The sequence below is a fragment of the Apium graveolens genome, chromosome 4 (assembly GCF_009905375.1).
Source record: "Apium graveolens cultivar Ventura chromosome 4, ASM990537v1, whole genome shotgun sequence".
Lineage (NCBI taxonomy): Eukaryota > Viridiplantae > Streptophyta > Magnoliopsida > Apiales > Apiaceae > Apium > Apium graveolens.
Window position 1 is genome coordinate 301,632,772 of NC_133650.1, and position 22,518 is coordinate 301,655,289.

Consider the following 22,518-nt stretch of genomic DNA (forward strand, 5'->3'; position numbering starts at 1 on the left):
TAAATACGGTCTGAACCTTACTTGAGCCTGCTAGACTTGCCCATAAATAACAAGATGGCAGAAAGGGTGAAAGTGATTAGTAGCTACAACCTATAGACTGTCCAGGGTCCACGAATATGACCTGGCCAGTTTTGGTGCTATTTTATATAATTTATCTCCTTTGACAAATTTCAGTTTACTAACATATTATGTCGTACCTCAGTAAACCAAAATATTTAAATATAAGTCACTAGTAGCTTGACAACTAAAATTGGTGACTCTTACCCCATAATTACCGATTTTTATTTATCTCTCAATTTGGTGCATCTCGTCTTACCCAAGTTACTAATTTCTAGATAACTTAAAATAGTGACTCTCATTTAATTGTCTTTTTTTTTTGCTTTTTCTGAATAATATTAGAACAATAAACAAAATATAATGTTTACGAAATGATTGGACCACAATATACCTTTTGGCAGTTTCTAGCAGCAGGGTTACTTTTCTGGACATCGTTTAACACTGACACCATCGCCTGCACAAGTTCCCTCATAGTTGTCGATTGGGTGGTCCGATGGCAGGTCACTTAATCTCGCCACCACAGATTGTGTCAAAATATTGACTTGCTCTGGTGCGAGGTCAAATTAATCAGAATGTGTACGTGCAAATGCTACAATGTGGTCCACTTCTTGCATGACAAGATTGTCTGCCATGCGCTCAACAAAAAATCTTCCAGTGGAAGCACCTGACTCATCATCAACATATTGTCGACGACTCCTTTTACCAGATTCAGGAGAAAGAGCTACACGGGCACACACAAACAAATACATATATATAAGTAGATTAGAAAAAAATGACATAATGAACGATATAAATAGAATGATAAGAATACAAATGCAGTGCATATTATATAATTAATAAACATACGTATAAGTTTGGAAGCACTCGTGCGTGGAATATCGATGATGGCATTTTTTTGAACACCCACAACTTCTACCCATGTATCAATTGGTGCTTCCAAAGGATTCTCGTTGTGCTCTCCACACTTTACTAGATAGTGTTCCTAGATGCATGTGTAAAAAATTACAAACAATAAAAATGTAAAGTCAAATTAAACTGGAAATAAAAAAGGCATTATCTGTAAACAAAATTTCTAAAATGAAAAAAAAATAAAACCATAAAAAAAGAGTTCAAATTAATGCTAAATAAAAAAACAAGGAACATATGATTTTATAAAGTATAAAGGTTGAATTTTTAACCTACCAAATATTACCCATGTGTACATATACAATTTTATAGACAAATATGTTTTTAAAATAAACTGTCAGAACGAGGTTCAAAACTAAAAATATAAGAAACCGAAGCACGGAACAATATAAAAACGTACCACTAATAAACGAACAACCTCCGATGTGAATTCCTTATTCTCCTTATCCTTGGTGTGCAAGTGAACAAAGAGGTCAATTAATTTTGGTTCCATGCAAGTTTTTTCTTCTATATCCTATCGAGTACAAATTCAAGATGAAAGCATATACAAAATAAATTCACTGTTGATATCTTAATGTCATATTAAATTAACAAGTTTAAATGTAAGTTGTCATACCCAACCACACGCTAAAAGGAAGTGGCACCGGAAGTGTGAGGAATTTTTTGACATTCTCTCGTTTTTTTAGCAGCATCTGATTTTTTCTGAAATTTGGGTGAATTCCAATTATCAAGCAATAATCATCTTGATACATGTTTGCTCGTTGCACAAAGTTTTGTGCATATTTCTGTGCATATGCCTATTAACAGTCTCATGGGCATGATTTTTTGTCCCATATTTTGGGTCAAAGGTAGAGTAGGCCTGCACAAAAGAGCCAAATAAGAGATGCATATAGATAATAAACATACAATAGTAATAGGAAATAAAACAAGTTAGATGTAATAATTATAAATATTTTAATAATTATTTAATTAACAATATATTGTTATATGAAATTAATTTATAATGTAATCACTTCACTCAACTTCTTCTTCTCTAACTTGCTACATCTCGCAATATTTGATGCACAACCATCTGGCATTTTTAGACTACTAATCCATGTATAAACTTGAAGTTGTTGCTCTCAAGAAAGTGTATGGTGCTTGGGCTTTTGTTTTCCCTCGCATCCATAACTCTTCTCTAATACCAAATGCTTTGAAATCTTTTCTTGCATTATTAGTATCCTTGGATTTTTTTACTACCCATTATTGTGTGAAAGAAATTATCAAAGACATTCTTCTCAGCATGCATGATATCAATGCAATGACGTAGACGTAGCGAGTCCCAATATGAAAGCTCAAATAAAATGGAGAAATGTGTAAAATTTTGAGTCACACCAAATCCATCAGCCCTAGACTTTGCATAACCTTTCCCATGTGGTCGAAAAGCAATTTGCACACATTTATTACGAACTTGCCATCCTATTTTCCGCGTATGATGATGGCCCAGTCTTCTAAATTTCTTTACTATTTCCCAGAAAGTAGACTTGAGGAAGTTGTGAGGCCCTGGCATTCCTCATACAAACTAGACAAGCTAGTTTTCCTTTTGTTGACCAACCGCTCAATATTGCCAATGCCAGGAAGTCATTGACTGTCCACAGCAGTGTTGCTCTCAAATTAAAATTAGTTTGTCATATGTTTGTACACCAACACTCTACAACTGTCTCTGCTCATCAATAAGTGGTCTCAAGTAGACATTGATGTCTCTCATGGGATCTTTATCCCCGGGTATGAGTAGTGTCATGAACAAGAATGGATCCTTCATGCACATAGAAGGAGGGAGATTGTACACAACCATAATAACAGGCCATGTGGAAGATTTGTTGCTGTAGGGAGAGAATCCATCTGCAGCAAGCCCAAGTCTAATATTTCGAATATCATGCGAAAAATCTGGATAATTCATGTCAAAACTTTTCCACTCTTCCCCGTCCGCTGGGTGTGTCATAATCCTCTCAGTAACCTCTCTATTCTTGTGATACCTCATACTCTCATCAATACGAGATGACATGTACAATCGTTGCAACCGCGATGTAAGTGGAAAATATCTCAAAATCTTCCTCGGAATGCATTTTTTAGCCAGGAAATAGTGCCTACGACATCACCCCTTTAACATCGGTTAAAAATGTCACCGATGTTAAAAGCAGTTTTAACATCGGTCACTTTAAAAACGGATGTTAAAGGTGTTGTAAGACATCAGTATCTTTATCAACCGATGTCTATAATCATTTTTAAAAAATAGGTGGGGTATTATAAATTACATATTTAAATAAGATTTTAAGAAATTCAGTACTATACGGTGATATTCAACTTGAATTGTAAAATATTATTTAAAGTTTAGACATATGTAATTTATATTTTAAAATATTTTCTTATGTATAATACAAATATACTCATTTTGAATTTGAATATGATCCATTACATTTTATAAATTTTAAAGAATTTTGATATATTAATTAATATTTTTTACTATAAAAAATTGAATTCGGCTAAAATCAAGAAATTTTCAATTTTTTGCATCATGTGGGGGATTGTTGAAATTAATATTATTATTTATTCCAATATTTGTTTGCTTCAAAACAAAACTAATCTTTTTAATTGTGAGTCTTTTTATTTAAGACTTTTCACTTGTATGACCTTTTGTTTTTGAGACAGTTACCTTCCTTCATCTCCGCATCATCATTATTTGTGACCTATGACCTTCTAACTATCTTGGAGTTATAAATTTTCACTCTTATAAAAGGAGATCTATACCTCTCTTTTTAGATAGACAACCAAAAATCGTATTCTCATACTATATACACATACTTTGGGCAATGATCAAAAGGTGTGGTCTATGTGTCTCCCTGTACTACACCAGTGAAGCGGATGTTGTGTAATGCTGGAAGTTGATTGTCATGAGTCTGTGTGTACGTAGTTGGAAAAATTCAACTTTAGCGCAGTAATTAATTTCACGCCACGAATTTTTATTCAGATAAGTAATCCTAATTTATATTTGTTATCATAAATTCTTTCGTTATTATTACTTTTATCATTCGATAAAGAATGTTTATGATATTGACCACATGAATAAGAGTTTTAGCTTTATACTTCTTAATATATAAGGTCGAGATCTCGAACATATTGATTTTTTGAACATTTAAAAAATATTTTATCTATTTGTTAATTTATAAACTCCGACTTAGGCATTATTTTTTTTTCTCGTATAAATGTTAAGTTAGTATAATTTGTTTAATATTTGGTCTACTGTTGTGACTCAATAACCTTTTCTAACATTCTAAAGTTGAACTTGTGTTTGTTAAACGGATTTATACCAATATATCGAGATTGAGTTGCAATGAATATTATTTTGTTAAGACGATTTATATGATATTAATAATATGATAGTTTAAATAATATGCTTGTTTGATAATATGCCCGAGAAGGGTTGGATATCTTGCTAGAATTAAGCTCTTAACTTAAGTGTGTAGTTTTTGACTTCTATTTATTTATATGTCATCTTTTTACGATACACTTGCAATATATATTGTAAAGTTATATGTGATTTTTTCGGTATATTCAGACATACTTGATTAAATAATTGAGGCGTAGTATTGAAAATTTTGTGGCTCTATTTTTTAAGGAGTAGTAGTGAACAAAAACTGTTAATGATGTATATAACAGTATATTAGTCTTGTATTTGTTCACAATATTGTGATGTATTGCATAAACTTCATGCTTATTTGATTTTTAAATGAGAATATATTTGCTAGACAGTTACATGAGTAATATATCTTGTAAATAATAATAAAAATGTTAAAAATATATATATCTTTTTTGTGGTAAGATAATAAGAGAATGAGATTTTTAATCAAAATTTATTTTTTTTAGAGTTTATAATTTTGATGCCCAGTTAATTCACTGTGGGGGTTGAAAAATATATCAATATTAGTTAATTGAGCAATCATTTTCGTGTCTCATGTAATAGTCATTTGCGTTAGATGGACAATTGGGATGCTTGAACATGAATTTTTTTAAAATAATAAATACATGAAAGACTAGTGTATTCTTGAGGGAGTAATGTAAGGAACGTTATACATGATTGGTTTCTCATCACTCTAATTATGTAGAAAAATCAAATGAATTTGTACTACTTGTCATTATTGCAGCAAGTATCTCATGTGTGGTGTGTGACCTAAATTTTACTAAATAAATATAAAGGCATTTTTTTATAAATTTTATCATGTCAAATTTATTGTGTTTTCATGAATTAATGTGACATAAAATTGATGGTTGATATATATCAGGATGAATACTTTGATATTAAAAAGCTACCACATAATGAGGTTACGTGTTTTATAACTCTCCGATTAGTTTGAAAGTTTTTTCCTTCTGTAAAGTAAGTTGCTACTTGAGAATGAGAAGAATAGTTCGTTAATATTTATATTTTTCACTTTGTAGATGCATCTACAATATAATAACTTTGTTAATCAGAATGACCGAGTTACATGCATATTGTTGGAGAGAAATTATATTTATAATTGATCGCAAGCACTAAGAATATACTTGAAGAAAAGAGTTAGGCCATGTGAATTGAGGTTGATAATAGTCTATGTTTATTAGAAAGAGAATATAGACACCTAAGACATGCCATAGTGTGTAAATTTGATCAGTAGTAATGTGATATCACTCGAGTATGTAAAGTTAAAGGGGAATATTGCAGATCCTCTTTACAAAGGTCTTTATCAAATATTGTTGCCAGAGTTGGCATAAAACACGTTTAAACCCTATCGTGGAGTAAATTGTGTTAAATCACAAAAGTGCTCATTATGACTTTGGATGGTGCTAAGAGTTAGCACAATTGGAATGGTTTTAAAGCCTATGTAGAGTGAATTATGATGGATACCCATCTTAGAAGTTTCAATGGGTCAAACTAAATCATAAAAGAACTTATGTTTTACTACCACCATTCCAATTTAATGAAAAAGTGTAGTATTTTTTTGTTGTCATATGTGTTAGGTTGAGTTAATGCTCTTAATAAGTTCATAGCCTTGTAATAGGTGGTTTAATACAATACAAACTTGATGAACTTACCTATATGAATATGTGAGCTACGCCCAACTCCGTATGAGATCGTGTAGGCTAAGGACTCTGGAGCATTCATAAATATCCACATAAAAATGTAGGGCATCTTATAACACAAATTGTTAAAGGCATTATCAAGGTTAATATCATGCAAGAACACCTTTTGATATGAGAAAGGTTTTAGTGCGCATATATATCTTCACTTACTGCCAAGAAAGGTTCAAGAATTTTTATTTTCACCTAATATGGTTGTATGACATATATGTTTGCACGGGGTATCAATTCAAGTCCACAAGACATTAATACTTACAAAACTGATTATCCGTTGTCCATAAAACTTCTCCTATTACACAAGCTACATTTTCTTTTTCCTCATGTGAGGGATTGTTAGAATTATTATTATCATTTATTTCAATATTTGTTTGCTTCGAAAGAAAACTAATCTTTTTAAATGTGAGTCTTTTTATTTAAGACTTTTCACTTATATGACCTTTTGTTTTTTAGACATTTCTCTTTAAGACCTTCTAGATTTCATCTCCCCCTCATCATTATTTGTGACCTATGACCTTCTTACTATCTTGGAGTTATAAATTTTCATTCCTATAAAAGGAGATCGATACCTCTCTTTTTTGATAGACAAACAAAAATTGTATTCTCATACTATATACACATACTTTGGGTAATGATCAAAAGGTGTTGTCTATCTGTCTCCCTGTACTACACCAATGGGCGGATGTCGTGTAACGCTGTAGGTTGATTGTCATGAGTTCGTGTACATAGTGGGGCAAATTCAACTTTAGCGCAGTGATTAATTTCACGCCACGACTTTTATTCATAAATAATCCTAATTTTTATTTGTTATCATCGATTCTTTCGTTATTATTACTTTTATCATTCGATGAAGAATGTTTATGATATTGACCACATGAATAAGAGTTTTAGCTTTATACTTCTTAATATATAAGGTCGAGATCTCGAACATATTGATTTTTTGAACATTTAAAAAATATTTTATCTATTTGTTAATTTATAAACTCCGACTTAGGCATTATTATTTTTTCTCGTATAAATGTTAAGTTAGTATAATTTGTTTAATATTTGGTCTACCGTTGTGACTCAATAACCTTTTCTAACATTCTAAAGTTGAACTTGTGTTTGTTAAACGGATTTATACCAATATATCGAGATTGAGTTGCAATGAATATTATTTTGTTAAGACGATTTATATGATATCAATAATATGATAGTTTAAATAATATGCTTGTTTGATAATATGCCCGAGAAGGGTGGGACATCTTGCTAGAATTAAGCTCTTAACTTAAGTGTGTAGTTTTTGACTTCTATTTATTTATATGTCATCTTTTTACGATACACTTGCAATATATATTGTAAAGTTATATGTGATTTTTCGGTATATTCAGACATACTTGATTAAATATTTGAGGCGTAGTATTGAAAATTTCGTGGCTCTATTTTTTAAGGAGTAGTAGTGAACAAAAACTGTTAATGATGTATATAATAGTATATTAGTCTTGTATTTGTTCACAATATTGTGATGTATTGCATAAACTTCATGCTTATTTGATTTTTAAATGAGAATATATTTGCTAGACAGTTACATGAGTAATATATCTTGTAAATAATAATAAAAATGTTAAAAATATATATATCTTTTTTGTGGTAAGATAATAAGAGAATGAGATTTTTAATCAAAATTTATTTTTTTTAGAGTTTATAATTTTGATGCCCAGTTAATTCACTGTGGGGGTTAAAAAATATGTCAATATTAGTTAATTGAGCAATCATTTTCGTGTCTCATGTAATAGTCATTTGCGTTAGATGGACGATTGAGATGCTTGAACATGAATTTTTTTTAAATAATAAATACATGAAAGACTAGTGTATTCTTGAGGGAGTAATGTAAGGAACATTATACATGATTGGTTTCTCATCACTCTAATTATGTAGAAAAATCAAATGAATTTGTACTACTTGTCATTATTGCAGCAAGTATCTCATGTGTGGTGTGTGACCTAAATTTTACTAAATAAATATAAAGGCATTTTTTTATAAATTTTATCATGTCAAATTTATTGTGTTTTCATGAATTAATGTGACATAAAATTGATGGTTGATATATATCAGGATGAATACTTTGATATTAAAAAGCTACCACATAATGAGGTTACGTGTTTTATAACTCTCCGATTAGTTTGAAAGTTTTTTCCTTCTGTAAAGTAAGTTGCTACTTGAGAATGAGAAGAATAGTTCGTTAATATTTATATTTTTCACTTTGTAGATGCATCTACAATATAATAACTTTGTTAATCAGAATGACCGAGTTACATGCATATTGTTGGAGAGAAATTATATTTATAATTGATCGCAAGCACTAAGAATATACTTGAAGAAAAGAGTTAGGCCATGTGAATTGAGGTTGATAATAGTCTATGTTTATTAGAAAGAGAATATAGACACCTAAGACATGCCATAGTGTGTAAATTTGATCAGTAGTAATGTGATATCACTCGAGTATGTAAAGTTAAAGGGGAATATTGCAGATCCTCTTTACAAAGGTCTTTATCAAATATTGTTGCCAGAGTTGGCATAAAACACGTTTAAACCCTATCGTGGAGTAAATTATGTTAAATCACAAAAGTGCTCATTATGACTTTGGATGGTGCTAAGAGTTAGCACAATTGGAATGGTTTTAAAGCCTATGTAGAGTGAATTATGATGGATACCCATCTTAGAAATTTCAATGGGTCAAACTAAATCATAAAAGAACTCATGTTTTACTACCACCATTCCAATTTAATGAAAAATTGTAGTATTTTTTTGTTGTCATATGTGTTAGGTTGAGTTAATGCTCTTAATAAGTTCATAGCCTTGTAATAGGTGGTTTAAGACAATACAAACTTGATGAACTTACCTATATGAATATGTGAGCTACGCCCAACTCCCTATGAGATCGTGTAGGCTAAGGACTCTGGAGCATTCATAAATATCCACATAAAAATGTAGGGCATCTTATAACACAAATTGTTAAAGGCATTATCAAGGTTAATGTCATGCAAGAACACCTTTTGATATGAGAAAGGTTTTAGTGCGCATATATATCTTCACTTACTGCCAAGAAAGGTTCAAGAATTTTTATTTTCACCTAATATGGTTGTATGACATATATGTTTGCACGGGGTATCAATTCAAGTCCACAAGACATTAATACTTACAAAACTGATTATCCGTTGTCCATAAAACTTCTCCTATTACACAAGCTACATTTTCTTTTGCATCATGTGAGGGATTGTTAGAATTATTATTATCATTTATTTCAATATTTGTTTGCTTCGAAAGAAAACTAATCTTTTTAAATGTGAGTCTTTTTATTTAAGACTTTTCACTTGTATGACCTTTTGTTTTTTAGACATTTCTCTTTAAGACCTTCTAGATTTCATCTCCCCCTCATCATTATTTGTGACCTATGACCTTCTTACTATCTTGGAGTTATAAATTTTCATTCCTATAAAAGGAGATCGATACCTCTCTTTTTTGATAGACAAACAAAAATTGTATTCACATACTATATACACATACTTTGGGTAATGATCAAAAGGTGTTGTCTATCTGTCTCCCTGTACTACACCAATGGGCGGATGTCGTGTAACGCTGTAGGTTGATTGTCATGAGTTCGTGTGTACATAGTGGGGCAAATTCAACTTTAGCGCAGTGATTAATTTCACGCCACGACTTTTATTCATAAATAATCCTAATTTTTATTTGTTATCATCGATTCTTTCGTTATTATTACTTTTATCATTCGATGAAGAATGTTTATGATATTGACCGCATGAATAAGAGTTTTAGCTTTATACTTCTTAAGATATAAGGTCGAGATCTCGAACATATTGATTTTTTGAACATTTAAAAAATATTTTATCTTTTTATTAATTTATAATCTCCGACTTTGGCATTATTTTTCTTTCTCGTATAAATGTTAAGTTAGTATAATCTGTTTAATATTTGGTCTACCATTGTGACTCAATAACCTTTTCTAACAATAATAAGTGATTTTGTTAATTTAACTATTTTGTTGGAAAATTACCACCACTAATAGATGTATGACATATTTTGATCAGTTTTTTAAAAATATTGTTTAAATTTAAAATTAAAGAGTAATGTTTATAACAGTCTTGGCATACTTTCTTCACAATTATAAAATTAATTTTTAAAACTATTGTAAAAAATAAAAAACATATTTCTAATTTTTTATAATATATTAAAACTGTTAAGTTCTATATAAGACTTTATTCAAATTTTACAGACTTTATTCATAACTTATGATTTTCCGAGTTTTGAAAGTATCTTTTTTAAGAAAAACAAATAAAATTTGAAGTAGATGGACATCGCTGACTAAGATTCTGATTTTTTTAAATCAAGGTTAAATTCGAGCTTTTATGGTTTCATTTATGTGATTAGGATTTTATTAATAAATACGTCGTGTCTATGTTACTACAAGTTGAGCCGAATTTTTTCTCGGTCACACTTTTTCTCAGTTGAATTAAACATATCTTTTGAATTCTTTACATTTTTAGCACGAATTACTATATTTAGTATTTAAAATTACATTTATTGTTGGAATGCGATATTAGGTAAATTATTTTAGGTAAATTATTTTAATATTTTGCACGCGAAAATTTCAAACTAACGAATAATTGGTTTAATTTTATTTATACAAGAGTGTTAAATTATCGATATTTATACCCTAGATCCGCATGGGCCAAATCTTAAAGTGAGAGATCAAAAATTAAAAAAATATTAAACTTCAAAAAGCAAATATGAATATTTCAAAAAAAATATGAATACGAGATACGTTATTTTTTCATTAATTGTTAAGTAAATGACAAAAAAGTAGGTTCGATCTAAAAAGTGTTTGTCATAATTATATGAAAATGTAATTAAATTCATCGTTGAATTTGCTCGTAGTGAAAGTCAAATTATATACCTTTTTCGAAAATCTTTTTACTGATAAACTATGAAAATTAACAGAAATATTTCTTTAGGAAAAAATTATACACAATCATCAGTATATGTTATTATTATTGGTATAAATTAAACTTGACTTAATTTTCTTCCTTTTTAATAAAAAAGATTAAATATATGTTGTTTTATTTTTCTTCAAAAAATAAAACATATTCAATCTTTTTTTAGAAAATTAAAATATATGTATCAAAAGAATATATTTATAGGATTAAAGTAATATCTCATATATTTATAACAAAAAAAAATAGTATCACAGATATTTTTCTTTTCAGCCGTTTTTTATCAAAATGCACTAGTACACAGGTCTCACTTGGACCCTCACCCTACCACAATACCTATATATACCCCAGCTCACTTCTCTATCTCTAGGAGTTCATTTAATTTCTTTCTGTATCATCAGCTCTTTAATCATTCATTCTTTATTTTAATTGTTTTAAAAATCTCCTTTGTTGTTTGTTTTAATGGCAGCCTCAGACCCTTTTAGTCTTGAAAACCTGCTTTGTACTGATAGTCTGCATTTTGATGACCTTGAGGCCATTGATGATCTTAACCATCTTATAGATTCTAATAATCTCGTGGACAATGGATCAGAGCCGTTAATTGGTCTTATTCCAATGCAGAGTGATCAAGTTGTGTGTTCTTTGTTTGACAAAGAAAAAGATTTTCTCCCAGCTAGTGATTATTTAGAAAGATTGGCTAATGAGGAACTTGAATTATGTGATATTAGAAGAAGCTGTTGATTGGATGTATAAGGTTGTCTTTGTGTCTTTCTTGAGTTTTGTTGTTTTTTTAAATTGAGTAAAGGACATTCTTCGATTTTTGTTAAATTTTTTGTGTTTGAGAGAAAAAAGTGGTGGATTTTATACCCCTTTAGTCACCATTGTTGTTTGATAAATGCTTTACATGAATTTATAATCTTTATTGCATTTTTTGCTTATGCCCTTGTGAATGATGCCTAATTAGAAGTGATGCCAATGTGGAATTTCTGATTCGGGTTTTTGTGTTTTTTATTAATAGGCTCATGGGCATTTTTGTTCTGGAGCGCCGACTATTTGCTTAGCGATTAATTACTTGAATCGCTATCTTTCTGTTTATGAACATCTAGTAAGTCTATGAAATTAATTAAAGTCAATGCTTTTAGCGTAATTTAGTTTTTCTGTGTGTATTAACATGCTAAATTGCTAATTGTCTCTTCTTTATATGCATTGCATAGGTTGAAAAATTTTGGAGTGTTCAATTGGTAGCTGTGGCCTGCTTATTGTTAGCAGCAAAATTGGAAGATGTTGGAGTGCCATCTACTGTTGATTTGCAGGCAAGCGAAATTCTTCTAAAGATTATGACATGCCTGTATCGTGTGTGCATGTGATGTTTATGCTAGCTGTGGCCTGTGTGACATACTCTGCTTTAATTTAATGATCAAAGCTTGGTCCGAATCTTTGATAGTTATAAGAAGATGTCATTTTTTTTAATTCAGGTGGCAGATCCTAGCTTTATTTTTGAATATCAGTCATTAAAATCGATGGAGCTTAATGTGTTGGCCAGCTTGAAATGGAGGATGTATGCTTGTACTCCGTTTTCGTATATAGATTTCTTCATTAGAAAGCTCAAAAGTGAAGATATGATTCCATCAGAGTCTCTGATGTATGGATCATTGATCTATAAATCATGCCAGTTCATAGTGAACACAATTGAAGGTCTCACAGTTAAAATATTAAAATAAAGTTTCTTAACTGATTTTGGTACTATGATGTTCCAAGTGTTTGATACAGATTTTGGTGGAATAAAATGCAGGTGTTGATTTCCTAGAATTTAGGCCCTCGGAAATCTCAGCTGCTGTTGCAATCTGTGTTACGAGAGAAACACAGGAATCAGAGATTGACAAGGCAATATCTGGTGTCATGCATTTTGAGAAGGTAAACAATTGCGGTGTCCACTGTAATAAAAGACAGGACAAACCTTCTTGTATTTTTCTTAAACATATGATTTGTTGGACTTTGCAGGATAGGCTGCTGAAGTGTGTTCAAATGATTGAAGATTTGACAGAGATAGCAGCGAGTACTGATCTACCTGATGGTACTGTATCAGTAGCAGCTCGAGCAGGGTCCGGGAGTCCTGTTGGGGTGTTGGATGCAGCATTCTTGAGCTATAGAATCTACGGGAGAACAGTTGTTTCAGATCCTAGTTCATCAAACGCTGCTAATCAAGATCCGAAAAGGAGAAGGCTTGATTGATCATTTCAAGAGATCAAGTCATTTAATATGGACCTCTGATGCATTACTCAAGTCCCAACAGTTTCGATTGAATCGTGGTTTTGGTGTGGCTGGCTTCATGCAAGTGCCCGCATAGAAATATATAAACACAGATGACAGAATAGGAGTTACATGTTAGGAAATGAATAGGATTGTTAGTTATTCTTTTTATTTCTTAGTTGTAATTCAGACAATTGTTTTAATGTTTTACGGAAGCATTTTGCTATAAACTGCGTGGTCTTTTGAATATTACTTCTATTTGATCTATAAGATACTGGAAGTTATATTTAGTTTTTAAGATACTAAAAGTTATGAAAAAAATTATTTCATATAGATTGTGTTATTCAAACGCATATTTTGGAATATATATCAAAATTTAAAATAATTAACCCTTTTGAAGCTTACATTGTTGTGTTAGATCAAAAAATTCTTTCTTGACCTAACATAAAAGAAAATATTGGAATCCGAATCTAGATATCATTAATATTTTTAGATAATATTATAATTCGTTTTCTAAATAAATATTTATATTTATTATTAAATTTACTTATATTTATTGAATAAAGAGCAGATATTAGTATTTCAAATTTTTTGAAATTAAATTAAATAATTAATTTACTTATGCACTCCTCTTCCGAAAAATTCACTTCAACGTATTTTTTGAAGTATAAATTTTTTATCTTAAAATTTAAATTTATATTAATAGTCCTTGAAATAGAAAAACAATTAAAACATATTAATATAATTTTTTCATAACAAAAATATTTTAAACAATTAAACTAAATACCATCATTTTAAATTTTATACATATATATATATATATTATCATATATGTTCAATTTTGTATTGAGATATTACTAGACATTGATATTTGTATTCTATTTTTTAAAATACATATGAATATTATTCAAAAATGAGAATAGAAATATTAAACAGATATTAAATATTTCATTGCACAGAAATGCACAAAAAATTCTATTAATTTCTTTCGAAAGTTATTGAAACGAGTATTTTTGAAAATTGAACTTGTATAGGCCAGCTTTCTCAAAATATGAGCCCACGCGTGGCCTGAAACATATTTCTTCCATTATATATATATATATATATATATATATATCCCTCTCATTTGTTTTTTTTTTTGACCAAAATGCAGAAGTTTTATTTCTCAACTGAATCAAGCACAATACAATCTTTAACTATGACCGGAATAGAGCTTCCGTCAAATATACGATCAGGATACATATGTGACAATCGAGCAAGCTCGTGTGCCGACCTATTCGCAGACCGTTTAATGAAATACAACTCCATGTTGTTTAACCCTTTGATTATCCTCCTGCAATCCTCAATAGTGCGTCCAAACCTTGAGCGCATGTGGACTGAACTTCGAATGCTCTGGATCGCCACTAGGCAGTCAGATTCCACTACAGTCTTGTCCCATTTCATTTCTTTTATCCAGCTCAAAACTTCTTTGATTGCTACAGCTTCTGCCATACTGGGTTGCAAAAGCTCCTGCAGAAGTTTTGTTTTCGCGCTCACAAGACCACCTGTATAGTCTCTGGCCACCATTCCCATCCCTGTGGCATGTCTGTCATTGAATGTGGCTGCATCTACTGAAATCTTCACTGTGTACTGTTGAGGTTTTACCCAAATTTCTGCCCCATCCCCAGGCATCGACGGTTGGAGAGGGACCTTATAGAATCTATTTTGGGCTATCTTCCATTGTGAGAGATATTCTAAAGTAGCTGCAACTACACGCTCTGGCCTCGAAACTTTTTTGTTCCACACCACATCATTTCTATACCGCCATAAAGACCAGCAGAGCATAATCATCTTGACTTTGTTTTCCTTTGATTCATGTAGTAAACACTGCTCAAACCAATTCGCAAATTCCCAAGTCGAGTCCCACACTGGTGAAACCTGCAAAACCTCCCAGCAACTAGCTGCAAAAGGGCAGTGGAGAAAAATATGAGCTGTATTTTCAACACCAGACTTACAAATTTCACACAAAGAGTCAACTTGAACTCTTTTTTGGATAAGCTGCATTTTAGTAGGTAAACAATGAGTCAAGGCTCGCCATAGCACACTTAGAGCCTTCTTGGGAGCTTTAATTTTCCAGAGAGCTTTCCAAGAGCTATCATCATCATGAACTGTCCATGCTCCTTTTTGAACCTGCAATAAGTTATATGCACTTTTCACCGTGTACTGACCAGTGATATCCCAATCCCATTGTAGCATATCAGAATCCAACTCTTCTTCAATGATAGTTGCTTGTATACTTTCCTGATCCCTATTATTGAAGATATCTGCAATCACTTCCCAATCCCAATTCCTTGTTCCTGTGCACATTAAGGAGCTGACTTTTTGATTGACAATTGATGGAGATACTGTCATGACAAATGCATTCTCCTTGTTTCCCAACCATGGCTGGCCAATAATATTAATATCATTTCCTGTACCAACTCTCCAGCTTGAACCAGTTAAGATGACATTCTTTGCTTCTAACAGACTTCTCCAAATGAAGCTCGGACTAGAACCCAAGCTGGCTTCCAAGAACGACGTGTCCTTAAAATATCTGGCTTTGTAAATTTGAGCTGTAAGACTATTTGGGTTCGTGATCAGCCTCCAACATTGTTTTCCCAACATTGCCAGATTAAAGTCACGAAAACTTCTAAATCCCAAGCCTCCAGAATGTTTGTGTTTAGTCATACGATCCCAGGCCATCCAGTTGATCGTACGGCCACCAGAATCAGTCGAACTCCACCAAAAATTAGCAAGCATCTTTTCAATTTCTTTGGTGATTTCGATGGGTAATAAAAACACATTCATAGCAAATAATGTCATTTCCAATTGTTTACATTTCAAAAAAATTCAAAAATAATAAAAAATTTATAGTATGAAAGGTAACCACATACACTACTTCTCTCCACTATAGCGACTTTATACATATAATAGTAATCGCTCTCCCTGCTTTACTCATTTTTTAAACTTTCATCCACTACTTTATTGATATATGTTAGTGGCTTACATATCGGAAAATAATAAATATTTTAAATTGTAAGAGATTGTATTTTGGACACTACAAATTATATTTTGAAGAGTAGAAAGAAATAGGCTAAATATCAGGAAAAAAAGATATTCTTTTATTTTTTTTATTTAATAATTTCCAAGAAAAACTCGTACAAACATATATATCTTATAAAAATAATTATTAACTTTCAACTCTAACAATTGTTATTAAGAATGAATTTAATATAGAAAAAATCAGATCTTGTCAGGATTTTTTAAAAAGCCTAGAATTTAATCTAGGCCGAAAGCTTTTATTCTGATTTTTTAAAATCTGGGTTTTTCTAACTCTGAAATTTTTATCTGAATTTTTCGGGTTCGAGCATGACCGAATTTTCAAGAATTAAAAATGACTCGTTTAACGCTTGTGGGGCCGAGTTTTTTTTCCGGATCAGAATTTTTCCGGATCTGATCGGATCGAATTTTGGGTTTCGGACATTTTAAAATCTTTACCGTGAGCTTATTTTTAAAATTGTTTGCCATGATTGGTAGGACTAAAAATCTTTTATAGTTAAAATTTTTAAAGGTAAGTACATAATTAAATAATTTTTCGTGAAATGATGTCAAATTTCGATATATTTAAAAGAATTGGTAAGTTCACAAACTCAACAAAAAATAATCGATAAACTAGTTCAATTTAACTCGTTTATTAAATAAAGTTGAATGAAACATAATTTTTGAGATTGATAATTTTAACTCCGATTAACCCACCAACAAGAAAAAGTTTCACCATATTCGATAATGCAAAACCAAACTCTGATACTTGCAACCGTTTGAGTGATGATGTCAAAAAGAGTTTGAAATTGGATATTTTTAAGTTTAAATTAAGCAAGCTCAAATTTTTGAAATACTTATTTAGTCGAAACACTTGTTTAACAGACGGGTAGAGTTAAGTTTACTTCTGAGTTAAACAAGCCAAGTTTCTCGTGAACTTAATAATTAAAAAATAAAACTTAACTAAAATTTAGTTTATAAATAATAATAAAAAATTCGGAAAAAAAATTCATCTATTAATTTTACATGAATTTGAGTTCGAGTTAGAATCGAGCCGAGTTCTCAAATTCGAGTCGAGTTCTAGTCACACTTGGTATGCACTCATTGTGACTCATTTTAACTAAATAAATGTGAATGTATAGACCGACTTGTATAGAAGTTCGAGTCAAGTTGAGTTCAGTTAAAAGAGTTCGAGTTCGAGGTGCTCGCAAGTTCGAGTTAGAGGTGCTTGCGAGCAGCCTTGCCGGACACGAATTACAGTCTATAGCGCCAATTTGAAGCCCTTTAGTGGTCATGTGTGTATAATAGAATAATTTGTATGAGTCTTGGAGCAAGGCATCTCTTGCAGAATAGTCCCTCCGCTACCTTGCCCCCAATGACTACAATCTCGTCCCTGCCCAATACTGCATTACCTCCGTTACCAGCCATGCCTACGCTACCAAGGTCGCATTTCCACCTCTTCCCGCTATTTCGATGCCTACGATCCCAGCTTTGCCAAGCGCACAGGTTCCATCTATGCCAATCCCCACGATGCCGACCCTCCCAAAACTAACACTACCTCATCTTCCTTCCATCCCTACTTCTAAACCAACTACTATGCATGCAATTCCTTCAATTCCTTTCTTCTCACCACCACCATCCAATTAACTAGGCTTCACCTGAGAAGATTTAATTGATCTTTTTTCCTCAAGAAATATGTACTACATATATTAGCATTTTTTTTGAATTTCTTGTATCACTCTGTCTCATATGTGAAGTTTGGAATTTGTATTGTAGATTCATTAAAATTTATTTACGATAAATGTTTACATTCTTATATGCACATACATAATGTTTTTAGCTTTACTCCAAGATTAGCATGCATAGACATCCCTAAATGTTGGAACCACGGGAACATTGAGTTCACACTACAAGAGGAAGGGGTTTTGCGATAGAATAAATACAAAGAATCTGTCGCAATTGACCGACTTTGTGATGGAAAAAAACTGTCATAAATACATGTGTCATAAGTTCTTATTCTGTCGTACTATCTTATTCAGTCGCAAGTTATTTGTGGGTCTCATACTAAATAAAAACAATCATTAAAAAAAGAAATCCCAGTAAGTACGCTCATATGCCTACGGTAGCGACGAAATCCGACCTAAAATTCTCAAATAAGCTCAGTACTACGACGGAATTCATCGTTTTAATCACATGTTGTGAAAGATTTCGTGGCTAGTTTATAGTATACCTATGTTTTTACCATTGTCCTCAAATTGTGTAATTGAACCAGTGATTCATTCACAGATTTCTCAACACATACAAACTAATAACCCATACAAAATATTATAACACGTTTAGAAAAATTAATCAAGTAGTCAAATCCATATTAAGCATCAGGAAAAAAGAGAAACATCCCAAATCCGACAAACATATGTCGCACAGTTATAAGACAGACATATGTCGCATAGTTATAAGACAAGCATATGTCACACTTAAGGCATATGTCACAGAGTTATAGCAAATGAAAGCATAATTCTGCCTAAACCCATTAGTCAGCTAATATCCAAAAGAAGGCATAAGTCGCCCCCAAGCTGCAAAAGTTAGCCACTAAACTAATATATTCGAAGTTAACATAAACTAGCCCTATAACTGGAACCCAACTGGTATGTCAATCTCCAAACTGATCCAGATCCCGTTAGAGTTACCACTTCAACTACAACTTTGACGTGGAGAACGTGATTGATTTCCATTATCATCTTCATCAGAATGATACTCAGTCTCACGAGCGATCCCCTTACCCTGCAATATTAAAAAAAGTTATATAAATTTGATTTCCTCAAACACCCAACAGAATTAGACATAAAGTAAACTTTACACTAAGGATGACCAGGATGTGAAATGATAAATGATAAAGTTGCATGAATATATATACACAATTCCACATGTGTCTAATATTTGTAATTAACTTATCTCGCACTAAAATTTATAACAAACCAACTTAATTAAGAATAAGAATTAGAGTATAATAGATTTCGATCACAATACACCTAACTGAAATATTAACTTGAGGCATTCTATATAAATATTATAGAGTAATTGATGTTCTAAATACGGTCTGAACCATACTTGAGGCTGCTAGACTTGCCCATAAATAACAAGATGGCAGAAAGGGTGAAAGTGATTAGTAGCTACAGCCTATAGATTGTCCACAGCCTATAGATTGTCCAGGGTCCACGAATATGACCTGGCCAGTTTTGGTGCTATTTTATATAATTTATCTCCTTTGACAAATTTCAGTTTACTAACATATTATGTCGTACCTCACTAAACCAAAATATTTGAACATAAGTCACTAGTAGCTTGACAACTAAAATTGGTGACTCTTACCCCACAATTACCGATTTTTATTTATCTCTCAATTTGGTGCATCTCGTCTTACCCAAGTTACTAGTTTCTAGATAACTTAAAATAGTGACTCTCATTTAATTGTCTTTTTTTTTGCTTTTTCTGAATAATATTAGAACAATAAACAAAATATAATGTTTACGAAATGATTGGACCACAATATACCTTTTGCAGTTTCTAGTAGCAGGGTTACTTTTCTAGACATCGTTTAACACTGACACCATCGTCTGCACAAGTTCCCTCATAGTTGTCGATTGGGTGGTCCGATGGCAGGTCACTTAATCTCGCCACCACAGACTGTGCCAAAATATTGACTTGCTCTAGTGCAAGGTTAAATTAATCAGAATGTGTACGTGCAAATGCTACAATGCGGTCCACTTCTTGCATGACAAGATTGTCTGTCATGTGCTCAACAAAAAATCTTCCAGTGGAAGCACCTGACTCATCATCAACATATCGTCGACGACTCCTTTTACCAGATTCAGGAGAAAGAGCTACACGGGCACACACAAACAAATACATATATATAAGTAGATTAGAAAAAAATGACATAATGAACGATATAAATAGAATGATAAGAATACAAATGCAGTGCATATTATATAATTAATAAACATACGTATAAGTTTGGAAGCACTCGTGCGTGGAATATCGATGATGGCATTTTTTCGAACACCCACAACTTCTACCCATGTATCAATTGGTGCTTCCAAAGGATTCTCGTTGTGCTCTCCAATAGTGTTCCTAGATGCATGTGTAAAAAATTACAAACAATAAAAATGTAAAGTCAAATTAAACTGGAAATAAAAAAGGCATTATCTGTAAACAAAATTCCTAAAATGAAAAAAAAATAAAACCATAAAAAAAGAGTTCAGATTAATGCTAAATAAAAAAAACAAGGAACATTGATTTCTGGCAAACCGTCCACCATTTTTGTTTTTGACAATAATTTCAGGCCAGAAAATCCAAGATGACCATATCTCAAATGCCACAACCACGAGTCATTTTTAATGACCGACTTTAAGCACTTCTGCATATTCGTTTGCATATCAAGCGTAAACAATCGATTCTTTGACATCTCCACATTTGCAATCAATTCCTCAACTTGATTTCTGATGATGAGGGAATTGTCCTGCATCTGTATATTATATCCTTTCTCCACAAGTTGGCCAAGACTGATAATATTATTTTTCAATGCAGGAATATAATAAACATCATTTATATATTTCTTTTCACCTTTCTTTGACATGATCGTGACAGTACCTTTTCCTTTCACCGGAATCTTTGACGAGTCACCAAAAGTAACTTCTCCGCTGATGGTGTCGTCAATCTCCGTGAATAATTCCTTGTGACCAGTCATGTGATTACTGGCCCCTGAGTCAAGATACCAAACATTCTTCTTGCTTTCCTCGTCTCCTTTGTAAGTGAGGAACATAGCAGTGCCAACATCTTTGTCTTCTTTTGCTGCTGCAAAATGGCTTCTTTCTTCCACCTTTGGTGCTCTACACTCATAACTGAAATGACCATATTTATTACAGTTATAGCACTGATATTGAGACTTATCACCTCGTTGTTGATATCCGCCTCGTCCTTGGCCTCTAAAATTTTGACTACGACCAAATGGATGATATCCTTCAGATGTCTGGCCTCTATTGAAAGACTGCCTTCCTCGTCCTCGTCCACCACGGTAGCCACTCTAAAGCCACCTCTGCCACGTGCATAACTGCTACTGCCAGAACTGTCACCAATGGACACCTTACTTTGCAACGCCTTTTCCAAATGGCTTACATCATCATACTGGTTCATTCGCTGCTCGTGGGCTTGAAGAGAACCTACGAGCTCATCAATAGAAATCGTGGACAAGTCTTTTGATTCTTCGATAGAAGTAACAACATAATCAAATTTTCTTGTTAATGAACGGAGCAACTTTTCTATGACCCGAACATCGTCGAGACTTTCACCATTTCTTTTCATCTCATTTGTCACCGTTTTTAAACGCGTAAAAAATTCACCAATATTTTCAGAACTCTTCATCTTCAAATTTTCGAACTCCCCACGTAGTACTTGGAGACGAACCTTTTTGACTTTCTCGACACCCTGGAATGATTTCTGCAGAATCTCCCACGCGTCTTTCGCCGTTTTTGCATTTGAAATTTTTTCAAAGGTTGATTCGTCAACTCCTTGAATAATTGTATATAACACCTTTTTATCTTTTTTCCGGGTCTCTTTCAAAATCATCTTCTCAGCATTTGACAGGGCTGCTTCAGCGGCTGCATCTGTGGGCTCGTCATACCCGCTTTCGACAATATCCCAATTATCGTAGGAACCGAGTAATACCTTCATTTGAATACTCCAGTTCCCGTAATTTGTGGACGTCAATTTTGGAATGTTGGGTTGCACCATATTTGCCATTTTTCACGAACGTAACCTTGGCTCGGATACCACTTGTTGGAAACGAAAAAATGGACCTCACAAATATTTATATTTTTGATAATAAACCAAACACACAATTGTATATATTAATAACAATAATAAGCTACAACTTTTTCACTCTTGACATAAAACAAGGCTGCTGGCTATTTTTCTCAACAAAGAGCTTCAGCTTTGTTAACAACTATTCTGTGTTTTTTCTTTTCAGGTGTGTTTTTTTACAAACAAATACTTAACCTATATTTATACTACTTGATGATACCGCGTTAAACTTAGCCAGCTGCATGCATGC

General features: G+C 32.2%; 1 protein-coding gene across 1 annotated transcript; it reads left to right on the forward strand.

Moving 5' to 3' along the window:
* The first annotated feature begins 11,564 nt into the window (after positions 1 to 11,564).
* LOC141719959 (cyclin-D2-1-like) lies at positions 11,565 to 13,334 on the forward strand. The gene is made up of 6 exons (XM_074522317.1): positions 11,565 to 11,732; positions 12,121 to 12,207; positions 12,317 to 12,415; positions 12,578 to 12,797; positions 12,895 to 13,016; positions 13,104 to 13,334. The coding sequence occupies exons 1-6, from the start codon at positions 11,565 to 11,567 to the stop codon at positions 13,332 to 13,334; spliced, it is 927 nt and encodes a 308-aa protein (XP_074378418.1).
* The last annotated feature ends 9,184 nt before the right edge of the window (positions 13,335 to 22,518 follow it).

What these genes read in the sequence shown, in the direction of transcription:
- LOC141719959 (XM_074522317.1), top strand. Translation starts at nt 11,565, where the DNA reads ATGGCAGCCTCAGACCCTTTTAGTCTTGAAAACCTGCTTTGTACTGAT. An exon ending in TTCCAATGCAGAGTGATCAA is followed by an intron (nt 11,733 to 12,120) that starts GTTGTGTGTTCT and finishes TTTTATTAATAG; the next exon opens with GCTCATGGGCATTTTTGTTC. An exon ending in CATAGTGAACACAATTGAAG is followed by an intron (nt 12,798 to 12,894) that starts GTCTCACAGTTA and finishes AATAAAATGCAG; the next exon opens with GTGTTGATTTCCTAGAATTT.